Source organism: Anticarsia gemmatalis, chromosome 1, assembly GCF_050436995.1.
Source record: "Anticarsia gemmatalis isolate Benzon Research Colony breed Stoneville strain chromosome 1, ilAntGemm2 primary, whole genome shotgun sequence".
In the NCBI taxonomy this organism is placed as follows: domain Eukaryota; kingdom Metazoa; phylum Arthropoda; class Insecta; order Lepidoptera; family Erebidae; genus Anticarsia; species Anticarsia gemmatalis.
In genome coordinates, this window is record NC_134745.1 from 12229584 (window position 1) to 12242461 (window position 12878).

General features: G+C 33.3%; 1 protein-coding gene across 1 annotated transcript in view; it reads right to left on the reverse strand.

Annotated features, from left to right (window-relative positions):
• Nucleotides 1-206: 206 nt before the first annotated feature.
• egr (TNF superfamily member 12 eiger) overlaps nucleotides 207-12878 on the reverse strand; it is a 66731-nt gene continuing 54059 nt past the window's right edge. Inside the window, exons 5-8 of the mRNA XM_076120244.1 lie at nucleotides 5129-5213; nucleotides 4675-4759; nucleotides 1946-2100; nucleotides 207-1230 (exon numbers count right to left, since the gene is read on the reverse strand). Of these exons, the coding sequence (XP_075976359.1) occupies nucleotides 943-1230; nucleotides 1946-2100; nucleotides 4675-4759; nucleotides 5129-5213 (613 nt within the window). The 3' untranslated portion in view covers nucleotides 207-942. The remainder of the gene's footprint in view (nucleotides 1231-1945; nucleotides 2101-4674; nucleotides 4760-5128; nucleotides 5214-12878) is intronic.

A 12878-nucleotide genomic window follows, 5' to 3' on the forward strand; every position in this document is an offset into this window, starting at 1 on the left:
ATTGCGTTTTATAATTAGAGTGCAATCAGTGAAATTAATTTATCAAATTTGTACAAAATGTGCTGCGGCGTGATTACAAAGTTCCAGATTAGATTCCCGTACTCGACAAAATTTTGGACAAAGCACACTTTTGAATATCAATTGTTTTTTTTAGCTTTATACTATAGTTCTGAACGATATGGCGCAATAAAACTCAAATATTTTTAATACGATTTATTCTTTGCACTTACAAAACATGAATATATCGAAATGCAACGTTGCATTTTGTTTCTATATTAAATAAGGATACCTATTTACGTACAAATAAATTATTTTAAGTTTTAACGTTAGTAGGTACTTATAATATCAATGGTATAACAGATCTTTCGATTGATATATTATTAAAATAAACGTAAATTATACATTCGTTTTAAAACAACAAAACACAATTAAATAGATCCAAAAAAAATTACGAGTTCTAAAAAATACATCAAAATGTTTATATTACTAAAACATGATTACCATTACAGCAATATGGCAACACAGGCAATAAATGTTGCCAGTTGAAAAATCGTTTTTCATTTTCCACGAACATCCCAATTCTAAGAGTAACTAATATTAATTTGTTCCTATAATAACAGCTTCGTAAAACCCATAACAATGGCACTTGCTTGACTATAATAACAAAATTATCACTTTCCTATATACTTGTAAAAGCTCACAAATATATTCAAACTATTACTATTCAGATAGGTGAAACTTTAATGTTCCAAACAACAGGTGATTGAGAATTTGTACTCAACGTGTAGAAGAATATATCAAAATTGATACTTTTAAATTCCTGACACAACCTTTGTCATGGCGAAAATGAGACCAGAGTTTTCTATTGCACCTGACTGGTCTATATGACCAAAATACCTGTTACATACACCTTAAAAATAGGCAAGTTTAATAAAGGGGGGTCTACAACTCCTCGGTAGGGTCTTCAGCATCAGCAAGTTTGATGAGGCCGATGAAGCTCTTTTCTGGCTGCATTAATGAGTGTCTGTCTCCTCCCGTGTTCCTCACGGCTAGTCTGTCACCAGCTTTAAGGAATATGGCGGCGGCAGAGAAGCAAGAGTTGGGTTTCTCCGAGTGGTCGGTGGAGTGAGTCGATTGTGCGCACTGCAGGATTGTCTCCCGGCCATCGATTTCAGGGTTCGTGCGGTGAAGAACCCATGAGATGATGTCGTGACTGTCTAGGTAGTAGATCTGTGGAAAAAACAGTGTTAAGCTTTAGGCAACGAATACAGCTGGATTTCAACAAACCTTCAATATAATTTTTTTTTTTTGTATCTCGTAATAACAAAGAATATACCTTTTATCGGGTGATCAAAATTTTTACACAACAAATCGTGCTGGCAATCTATTCAATTATGAAATCATATTTATAACCTAGTTATTTTCGCCCCAATAAATAGATACTGCCCACTCACAGAATATTTTGATACTAATTCAACTATCAGCCCACTCGGATCGGGAATAAACATGACATTCTGGAAGCGATAAGGCACGGTAAACAAGCTGTAAATCAATTGATTTTTATGTAAGACTTTTACGTCTTGAAACGCTTTTATTACTTTATCTTATTGAGAGACTTAAACACTGTTTTTTCGCTATAGTTTCCGAAACGCTGAAGTTTGTTATGTTTGTTGATGAGAGGATAAGCAACGAGAGGAGGTAATTATATGACATTTTATACAATCCCGTGAATATTATGATAAGGTAATAAAGGAATCCCAAGACAGGCAGCAGGAATTTCTATTAAAGAAGACACTCTTAAATTACAATAATGGATATTTTGCCAGAATTGGCCTAAGCATTGGCCCTACCTTCCGAACTGGCGGTAAATTCACTCTCTGTATCATCAACTATCATAAGTGCCAGCATTTGACCTAAATGTTTTTTTTATTTTGCTTTTATTTACCTGTACGTATACAAGATAGATGCCAGTGTGGTGTACGTGCACGTGTCCGTTGCGTGTGAGCGTGGGACGCGTCTGGTGCGGCGCCGCGGCTGTCCACGGTGATGGATACCACACGTCGTGAGGCGCGCCGTGGGAAACACGCACTAGGCCGTTACCTGAACAAAGTAAGAGTTACAGTCAAATTACATTGATAAACAAATAATAATGGTATCAGAGAGCGATTTCTCACTTCTGACTGTCAAAAGCTGGGCAGCTTTTGACAAATTTTGAAAAAAAATTTGTCAGCGCCTGTAGTGAGGATCGTAGGAACTATTTTTAAGAACAGAAACTCGTTATTTGATAGTAACAACTGTAGAAAATTGGCCTACAAAATTCATAAGTATACTGCATCGCGATCATAAACATATCTCTCGTATATATCACATATACATGGTAGTCTTTCGTAATTAACGAACGTAAAGTACAAGTAAACATTTAAAATATTTGTTTCGTCTGGAAACCGACTAGCGAGAAGGTCCCTTGACCTATATTTCACTGCATTACAAAACTGTTTTTAGTTACATACCGATCGCGAGCTTTTTAGATATTAAATTTATTTCTAAGAAAACATACCCAACTAGCATTACAAGGTGTTAATCAGCTGTAAAAAGGTTATTTTCTGCATAGATAGGCTGTATAAGCGCTTATGCAGTCTTTATAAGTGCAAAAGTTACCAAAGTAAATCGTCATAAGTATTCAAAACACTATATCAGTCTAAATAAGCTACCTTTCCTTCAAAAGTATCGGCAGAAATAAAACAGTCTACGAACACATCAAGTATGTAACATAAAACAATAACAAAATCATATCTCTCTCGCTTTTACACGCGATTTGCCGAATATGACATGAAATAACGAAGTCAGAGCATTTGAAATGTGGTGTATTAAACGTGCCGAGCTCTCTCTTGTCACTTGTACTTCGTATAATGATGGCATTAGAGCCTTTACACACGATGCTTTTGACAACGCAAGTTGAACGCAACTTGGACGCTTAGCAAACGCATCGCCGCCGCCGCCGATGTAATCGTTGCATATAATGTTTGCACAGACCTGTAGCGCGATTCTTTACAATCGAAACCATCCAGTATCGCGAGTTTGATATTTAAAATGTACTGCCAAAATAGTTCCTACGACGCCCTTTAGAGGCGTTGAATAGATAAAAAAAAAATATCGATAACTAGCCGGTTGTTTCATTCATAATTTATTGATACCTAGCCGGTTGTCGGTAGTCGATAGTGATAGAGAATCAAGCTACAGCTCAACACCTACGAACGCGAGATAAGGCTTTAGTAAGACCCCGTTCGCGATTCTATACGTTAAAAACCACAAAAGCCCAAAGAGTCTGCTAATACACGCTGAAAATGTGCAGAAAACCTGCTTACAAAAACGCACGTTGTCGGGTAAAAAGCCTCGTGTGCAATGATCTTTACTCTCTGAATATCAAATCAACACATATTTCACCCACTCCTACATTCACCTTACGAATGTTTAATAATTCATTCCTTAAATAGAAATAAAGAAACATACATTTAAACCAAACATTTACTTTGTATTCGTATTCATAAATATTTAGACAACTTTTTATCGCAAGAAAGAAGAAATTTGAATACGAAATTAGTAAAATATTTACATTTCGGTCTGCTTTTATTAATTTATCATGAGCTAATTATTTGCTACTGTTTAATTTTGGTGATTGGATGTTGAGATTAAAACAGACGTTTAATAAGACTACTTATAAATACGTATAAAGCTTTTCTTAGTATTAGCTTGTTTTTTAAACATTTATTAAAAGTTACAAAGATCTGAAACGTGTTATCAAATTGGGCTCAGGATCCAACCCTTGCTTTAAAAACATTGGTTCTCACTTTTTCAAAAGTATCCAGTTCAATAATTAGTAATACAATTTGTAATAGCTATCAACTATGCACGAATCATTTTTATTTCACTCGATTGTTCTACTATCTTACCCCTGAATGTGGCGATTAAACATATTAAAATATTTTTCTCAAATTGGTAGTTTCAATGACGTCCAAACAACAAAAGCCTTTGAAAGTATATTACAAAATTGATAAAGCAACCATTACAAGTTTAAGTTATTAGTTCCCGACCAGATCTCCTAACAAACTCCATGTTAATTTGTTTACTATGCTAGCAATATCAGTGACTCTAGATAACTTAGTTTATGTTTCTATTAGACCCTTGTATAATTGACCCGTCAACACTCTGGTCAACTTCTAATTGTTGGTTTTGGTCTAACGCTGCTGTATACGTTTAACTGAGCCATTGAAATCTATTCAGAACAAATATGTAGGTTTCGGACAATTTCAAAGAACAGGATATTCTACATACAAAACTTATAGAAAGTTTATTTCATAGTTAGAATAACAGAAGATGTATAAAAAAAATATAATCTCATTATTTTATTTAAGTAAATTACTTATGCAATATGCGGCCGTTACTTGATATAACTTTATTTTTTTAAAGGAAGAAAAAAATTAAGATTGCGTTTCGTATACAAAAATAGTCCAGTAGATCTTTTTAAAGCTTTTAGTGAAATGTTAAAATTCATGTACAAAGTCAGAATTTTAGGTAATGCCAAAGCTAGAAGGCTGGAGTTACGTGTAAAACCTGGCCTGTAAGACAAATGTACCTGGAAACGTCGTATAAAAGCCGTAAAATTAAATATTTTACCTTTATAGTGTTCGTGTATCTCCGTGTTAAGGTGAGACGTGTTCCCGTGGAAGTGTGCAGCAACGAACGGCCTCCTCGCTCCCTCCTGAAACCGAAATAGCCCAAGCGACATTAAAAAACGCTACACAAAAGCTCTTTTAGCCATTCATCCCGAAGTTTGACACGAAACACATCTCAAAAGATTAAAGTGTGCTTTATAATGTTTAAGTGAATTTATAGCAGTGATAAGGTCTTGCCGGCCGTTCTTCTATTGCGTTTGTTAAGGAACGCGTAATATTATGTAATTTATATCATTTGAATATCAACCACGAACAGAGTTAGCATATTTTTTGTATGTTTGACTTCTTATTCCTGCTATCCATATATTATAGAGAACTGAGTTTGCATGAATACATGCCGAATAGCGCGTTTGAAATATGACTACGAATACAAATAAGCTTTTTTTAAATTTTACCTCAAAATCGCTGTTTCTGACAGTTCTAGTGATGGTGTGTCGAGCAGCTGCGGCCTCCGGACTCAAAAACTTTTTAGTCTTGCGCCTGAAACAATGACAAAAAAAAATACTTAACTAGGTGTAATGTTATAGTATGGTAATTCAAGAATTGCTGACTACAGCTGTCAGTGTGTACAATAATAATAAATAATCGCACTAATACACGGTGAACTCAAAACTGAAATCCTCTTTCTTGCCTAGAGGAGACCATCATTAAGTGGACGAATAACAATGATACCAAGTTAATCAAAATAAAAGCAGAACGGAATTACTCAGTAATTTATCTCTAGGATAATATTTTAAATAACATTTTAATGAAATACGATTTAAATACTTGGCGCATAATACTATCTGCTAACTTTCCTGTATAAGAACGCTTTTTTTCAAATTCAAATTCAAATTATTTATTGCTTACTAAGTTATATATGTATACAAAAGGATCTTATATTAGGGTAGTGACAAACTTAGTAGCCTTTTTCAGGCATTGCAATTTTTACAGGGTAGAGTAAGGTAAGTTATTTAAATTTTAACATTATGTCTAGTTTCTAGCTTCTATATAATATACACATTATTCTAAATTTATATTGCTTAAATATTATAATTGCAATTTTCATATTTTCTTATTCCTATTTCAAATTCAAATTATTTACTTAGTTATATATACAAAATGATCTTATATTAGGGTAGTGACAAACTTAGTAGCCTTTTTTAGGCATTGCAATTTTTACAAGGCATGGTAAGGTAAGTTATTTTATTATTATGTCTTAATTTTAGCTTTTATATAGCATACACATTATTCTAAATTTATTCTTAAGTATTATAAATGCAATTTTTATATTATCTTATATCTATATACTTATTAGAAGTTTGTGACTAGCTTAAAACTCTAGGTTTACATTTATGTTGCTTGCAATATTATATACTGCATTATACTACAGTAGGAAACTATACATTTTTTCTTATGACTATTATATTGTTGTATCAATACTATAGTTATATCTTATACATATTATGTTTAATTTTCAGGTACAAGGCATCAATTTCTATATTATATTTATACTTTATTATATGAGGATCTTTTTCTTTAATTTTCTCTATTTTTCTTCCTCAAAATATTCCTCTATACTATAAAAACATTTTTCTATTAGAAATAGTCTTAACTTTTTTGAAAATGGCCCTATTTTAGTTTCTTCCCTTATTTCTAATGGTAACTTATTATATATTTTAATTGCCATATAGCAAGGGCTTTGGTTGAGCATTTTTATTCTAGAGGGCGGTAGGTATAGCCGGTCTTTATGCCGGGTGTTTACATTATGTGTATCTTTTACTTTTGTAAAGTGTGTAATATTTTTAAAGACAAATAAACAAACATCTTGTATGTATATTGAAGGTAGTGTAAGTAATTTATGTTCTATGAAATAAGGTTTGCAGCTGGTTCTTTGATCTATTTTAACTATAATTCTAATACATTTCTTTTGTAATATAAATAGTTCTTGCATGTTGACACTGTTTCCCCATAGTATTATTCCATATTTTAGCCAGGAATAAGCGTAAGCGTAGTAAGCCGATAATGCTGTTTTTAAATCTGTACTACGTTTTATTTGGAATAGGGCATATGTAAATCTTGATAGTTTAGCTTTTGTGTCTTCTATGTGAGCTTTCCAGTTTATATGTGTATCTATATGTATACCTAGTAATTTAAATGTATTTACCTTTTCTAGGGGCATGCCATTCTTTTGCACACATGCCATGCTTTTCTGACTAAAGAAGGTAAACAAACGTAAGTAGTTTACAAGTAAACTCAACATTTAATTTCTAGTCTTTCCAACTGTAACTCGTTTCAATATTCCCGGTAGAAAATAAAGTTAAAACGCTATAAAACTATATTAAAGGCAAAGAAATAAGCGGTGTTGGTTTGTTCGTCTAAGTTGTTGAGTATCCCTCATAACTTGGCCCTTTATAACAAGAACTATGGCACTTTGAGAAGTATAAGTTACCTGGCGCCCACCTGCGTACTTAGGAGCGTCGTTCAGTAAAACTGAGGTGTGGAGAATCGAAGTTAATTGAAGAACTTAGGATATATAATAAAATTTATCTAAAAACTACATGAATCGCACTTAAAGTTATTCTGGTACTCTTTCATTTGTTTTTTTGTGTCATCTATGCGTTATATCATTGTTAATTGAAGAACTTAGGTAATACATATAATACTTTTTAACTAAAAGCTACATGAATTGCACTTAAAGTTATTCTGGTATTTCATTTGTTTTTTTTTTTGTGTCGTCTATGCGTTATCCAGAAGTCAGCTAAACAGAGAATACATTTGTTTTCAAAGTCTTTATGCAAGATAACGAAAATACTGGTAGTTCGAAATAAATAAGGTAAATAAACAATATTGATTACATGTCTTTGTAATTACTTTTTTGCTTAAATACTACTTGCTATAAGTATAGGTATTAACGACCGCCTTTTACATTCCTTTGCGCTTTGAGCTCAGTCTCTACTACCCTTTATCCGTCCTTCATACGTCAGTGTATGATCGCCCTACATCCCCTCGTTAAGCTGGCGCGCAACCAACTTGCCTCATCATCGCCACTTTAATTAAAACCTTCACGAACAACTAAAAAGTATCAAAGGATTTCAACTTTTAATTGCTCTTACTTAAAGCCATTTCTTTTCGAAAATCTTACGTCACATGCTTCGAAATCAGGTCGACTAGGAGAAACCTCCTTTCTCCGTACAGCTGTAATTACTCGGTAAGAAATAGGCCACATAAATCTCCATTAATTATGGAAAAGTAATTATAATATCAAGAGCAACATCTCATTTCGTGAGGTCGTTGACTCGTATCCAAATGCGAGTTCTTGTTTACACAATACGAGTAAAACTGAATTGAAGTGTATTTTTTTTTATGTTTACATTGAGACCCTTCTCGTTGGAAGCAATCCAAAGAAATTGTCCCGACACTATCCCTCTCGATCAACGCTTAAAACAATGTTTGTCGACGTCAGTTTTCTGACAAAATGAAATATACTCGGAGAGACGAAACAGACACGTTACGAAGTTACGTAAAACTGTGAACGTTTATTAAATTCATGAAATATTTTCGCTGATAAAATGGCGACACATCTATCCAACGTTTCATAAAAATATAAATGTTTTATATTCGTAAGCCTGTCTGTCTAGTGTCAGTATAAGCTGTGTAGATAACGAACAGCATAATATGTATGTACTTAAGTAGGATTAAACAAGTCACCTTAACGTAGAGAGATGAAGAGAGATTCTAGTGAAGTTTAGGATCGACTCGAACTAACTTTGGATTAGTTTGGATACTAGAACTAATACCGTGCATTGGAATTAGGTAGATTAACTTAGGGCAGTGCATAACATTTTTAACTAGAATTTCCACAGATTTTTTTGTACGTTTTAAATTTCGTTATTTCAGTTATCAGACATAATAATAATTCTACATGTCTACAACTTATTCAAAATACTAAAATGACAGAAAATGGTTACAATTACATCCTTTTCCCATAAAAGTAGACACAGACCATGAGAGCCTCCTACAAATAACTAACCCTTAGAAATTAATATAAAACCGCTTTATCTTGCATTATTTCGCATCATAGATGAGATTTCCAAAGCACTGTCTGCAACACGGGCTATGCATAAGTAGTAAGTCGCCTATGGAGAGAAGCCTCTACCTACACGTATAATCTGTGGTCGGAGTGTTCGTACTGCAACACGTCACTCTGTAGTTTATGTACGAAGTCCGACTAGAATTTCTAAGTATTATCATTATAAATGGAACGTAAATGCACGCTATTAATATACTTTATGCATAGTATTCCACTCTCTCTACTGTATTAGCCACAAGTGTGGGAACTTTTGCAATTTATAATCCAGATTTTAGATGCAAACTTGGCAGAGACACGGATTATTCTAATTAATTGCGGACTGGTTCAAGAATATATATGTAACAAACATACATTTTTATTATATTTACATAATATTATGCAGAAATAGCTCCGAATGCCTTGGTGGTCTGGGCGGTAGTGTATAGAGCCTAACTACGAAGTTTCGGGTTCGATTTCTGAGTCGGGCAAAATGGGTGGTCCGTAGTTAAAAAACAATATTGTAAAAGCAACGGTTTTTTAGCGATGTTAGGCGATATAGGTAGATGAATTCCTCTTTCGTTTTCATTTATACTTGTAAAAAATAACTAATAAGTAAATTCCTCAATTTTATGTTTCTACAATAAGTAATACCTAGTTAATAATTTGTTTCTAATATCTATATTTAACTTCAATATCGCAATATACGAAGTTCGGAAACTCTCAAAAGTACGAAATTACATTTCATAAGCTTCAAACGTAGAGTTGGTAAGGTTTTATATAAAATATCTACATTTCTTAGCGATACGACACGTTTCATCACTTCAAAGGTAAGTTTACCTTCTATTTATATAATTGTTTGTAAACTGTTGCTTCTAATTGGCCTCGTTATGTCGTTTGTTTTGATTTTATTTAGAAATGCTTTGAGTTATTTCCAGATTATTATTTGATGAGAATGAAATAACATGATATTTGCTTCTTCTATTGCTTATTTTGGTCTAATTAATGTGGACATGCGCAGATGTTTATTTTAAATGTTGAATAACATTGTTATCAGTGACATATGTATATACAAAAAATCTAAAACACTGAAAAATGTTATCCAATTTGCAAATCATCTAAATCCTACAATCATTTACATGTATTTTTAAAGAAACGTAATAAATGTGCAGCAAAAACTACAGCCAAAATTATTTCATATTTTTTAAAAATGATCAAAATAAATTTTGTAATACAGCATCAATTTTAAAAGCTCAATATAGGAGCATTTGCATTACGCGTATTCCCTCACGGCGCATACTAAGTGCTTATAAAGTTGGCGCCCGGATCAGTGACGTGACCGTAACGACCATGTACCGAGTTTTCAACTACATAGTTTAGTTAGTCCAGCGTTTCTTAACCGGTGGGCTTATCACGTATCTCATTTGACAGCTAGTTTATGTCGAATTGATGATCGCTATTGAGTACATTGCTGCTGTAACGTAACGTGTTAATCACTACTATCTAAGGTAGAAAGCAATGTACAGCATGGTGGTTTCCAAATAGTTGTCAACTGAGATACGTGATAGCCACCCTGAGGTCCACGGACTCCTGGGTGGCCATAAGCGTGTATAAGAGGGTCTACCATGGAAATTGGATACCGTTTTTTGTCATCATCAGCTTAGCCTTTTCTCCATCTATGTTGAAGTTGGCTTCCAGTCTTACCAGATGCAGTTGAATATTAGTATTTTAAATGGAACGACTGCCTATCAGTCTCACATCCCAATTACCTGGGTGCTGTAATGATCTTATTTATTGTTTTAGTTATTAAGGAGGTCATTAAAATTATGCTTATTTACCTATGGGTCTGCGGACTGGAAAGGTTTAGAAACGGTTGTTTAGTCAGTTAACTGTTTGTATTACTATGTAAAGCTTCTAGGTACAACTTCTAGTGTAAATGAAACTGTGTAGTTGTGTTTGAAGATGCATTTAGACCGGTAGCTTGAGTTCTATGATTAATGGTTTACGTTTAAAGCTTTGATGAGTTACTTTACGACGTTTAATTGTTGCGTTGGTGTTACTGTCTTTGTTGTTGTCTTTTTGTCAGTCTTACACGATAGTTCTTGATTCTTAGCTCCAGTAAAGAATATGTCATAGGTGTGATGTATGCTAGCAATACACCATACTAATAACCGTATCATTCAAATCCATAATTTATATTCTATAATCTAAATTAATTAATTAACGGTAAGTGTGTTACGCTTTCGCGACAAAATAACTGAACTATTTTGGTGTGTTCAGATTTTACGTTAAGTTCAATTGCCTTGAAAAAAAGATCACCACGCAGATTGTATTTTGTGATGCCACTGTTGTCAACGTCTTGAGGCTAACCTACTAATCTACCAAACTTATGTAGCTAGCAGTTTCAAGTAGTTATCCAAGGCGTACTATTAATTTTGAAGATCACATTCCTAGCGATTACTTCATAGTGTAAGTGTTGGTTATAAAACACTTAAGTGCTATTAGATCACATTGTTTAACAATTAATTAAGCCGTATCCAAACTCGGTAATTACTGAGATAAGCATTGTGGATGGAAGTCTAAAGATTTACTATCGGTTTTATCGTTGATAAACTCTGTGTACGATTGTCTAGAATACAATATTACCTTGAAGAATGAAAGTGGAGTGTTATGAAAAATATTAATTAAAGTTTTCATTCATGACAACCGTCGAATTAACGTAGTAAAATAAATAAAGATGTCCAAAGAAAGAAATAGTTTGGAAACACAATTAATAAGTTTTTAAAGAAACTTTAATTTAGAATACTATGAAGTTGTAGAATGTTTAATATTACAATATTACTAACTAATGGGTACTTACATACCGTTTGTATTGGAATAGGTCATTAACTTTACAATAAAAAAAGTCTGAAGTAGTATTTTAAAGTTTAGTAGATTTATTGCAAAATTAAATATTGGACATTGGTTTAGTCAAAAGTAGGTAAACCTTGGTGTAGATGAAGTCATTTATTGTTTCAGGATGTTATTAGTTTAATGAGTATGCGCTCACCGCACCGGTCGGAGCTTCGTACAGCAACCGCCACTTCCCGTGGGTAACGTGGCAATATCGATGACTAATAGATTAAACTTGCATTACCTAATCTGAATTTATCTATACTAACATCATAAAATACTATAATCTGTCTGTAAGTTACGCTATCCAGGCTTAGCGGCTAATCAGGTCTTGATAAAATTTTGCAAAGATGCATTTTAAGACCTGAGAACAAACAAAGAGCTGAAATTGGGGATAAAAGTTTGTATGCGAGCGGAGCCGCGCAGGTCATACTATAATCTCTAACCGAATAGAATACTTAGAAAAATAAAAGTCCTACTTCATAGTAATAAGGATTTACTGGCTCGAGTTCTCTCACCTTCACTGTACTTGAATAAATATTACAGTTAAGGTTACCGATGTAACATTATCACCTTCCCTCATCATGACATCGTCTGTTCTCATTATGTCAACTAACAAGCAAACTTTACTAAACTATACACAACCAACTTTTACGACAGGGCTGTGGGAGATTTCGTAAAGTATCGACTATCAGCAACCAGCTAGCTATCGACCAATTTTGCGTAAAAAATCAGATCAGCGCCCCTAGCGTCTTTTGCTAAAACAATTTTTTTGAATCATTTCAAACGTAACACACTCGCTTCGTCAAAGTATCAGTTCTAGAAAATCACGCTACTGGATATCAAAATAAATGCAAATTCTTTTTCATAAAAAATACTTTTCCAGTAATACTTGTATTTTATTTCCCATCTATCCTAATACGTCTTCATTTCAACATAATAGATCTGCAAATCTAATTCGCGCAGTAGACGTACAAAAAATAATAAAGCTATGTGCTCATTTATCATAATTTAGCGTGACAATAAAGAATAGGTACCGTTACTTCAGACCTTGTACTTGACATTATTATGTACCTAGACTTGAGAATAACGAACTGGCCGACAATATTCTTTTTACCCTCTCATTGTCTATACTATTGCCATAAATACGAGAGTATATAATATATATCTCTCTATTTAGCTATTTATGGTTTTAATGCTTACCA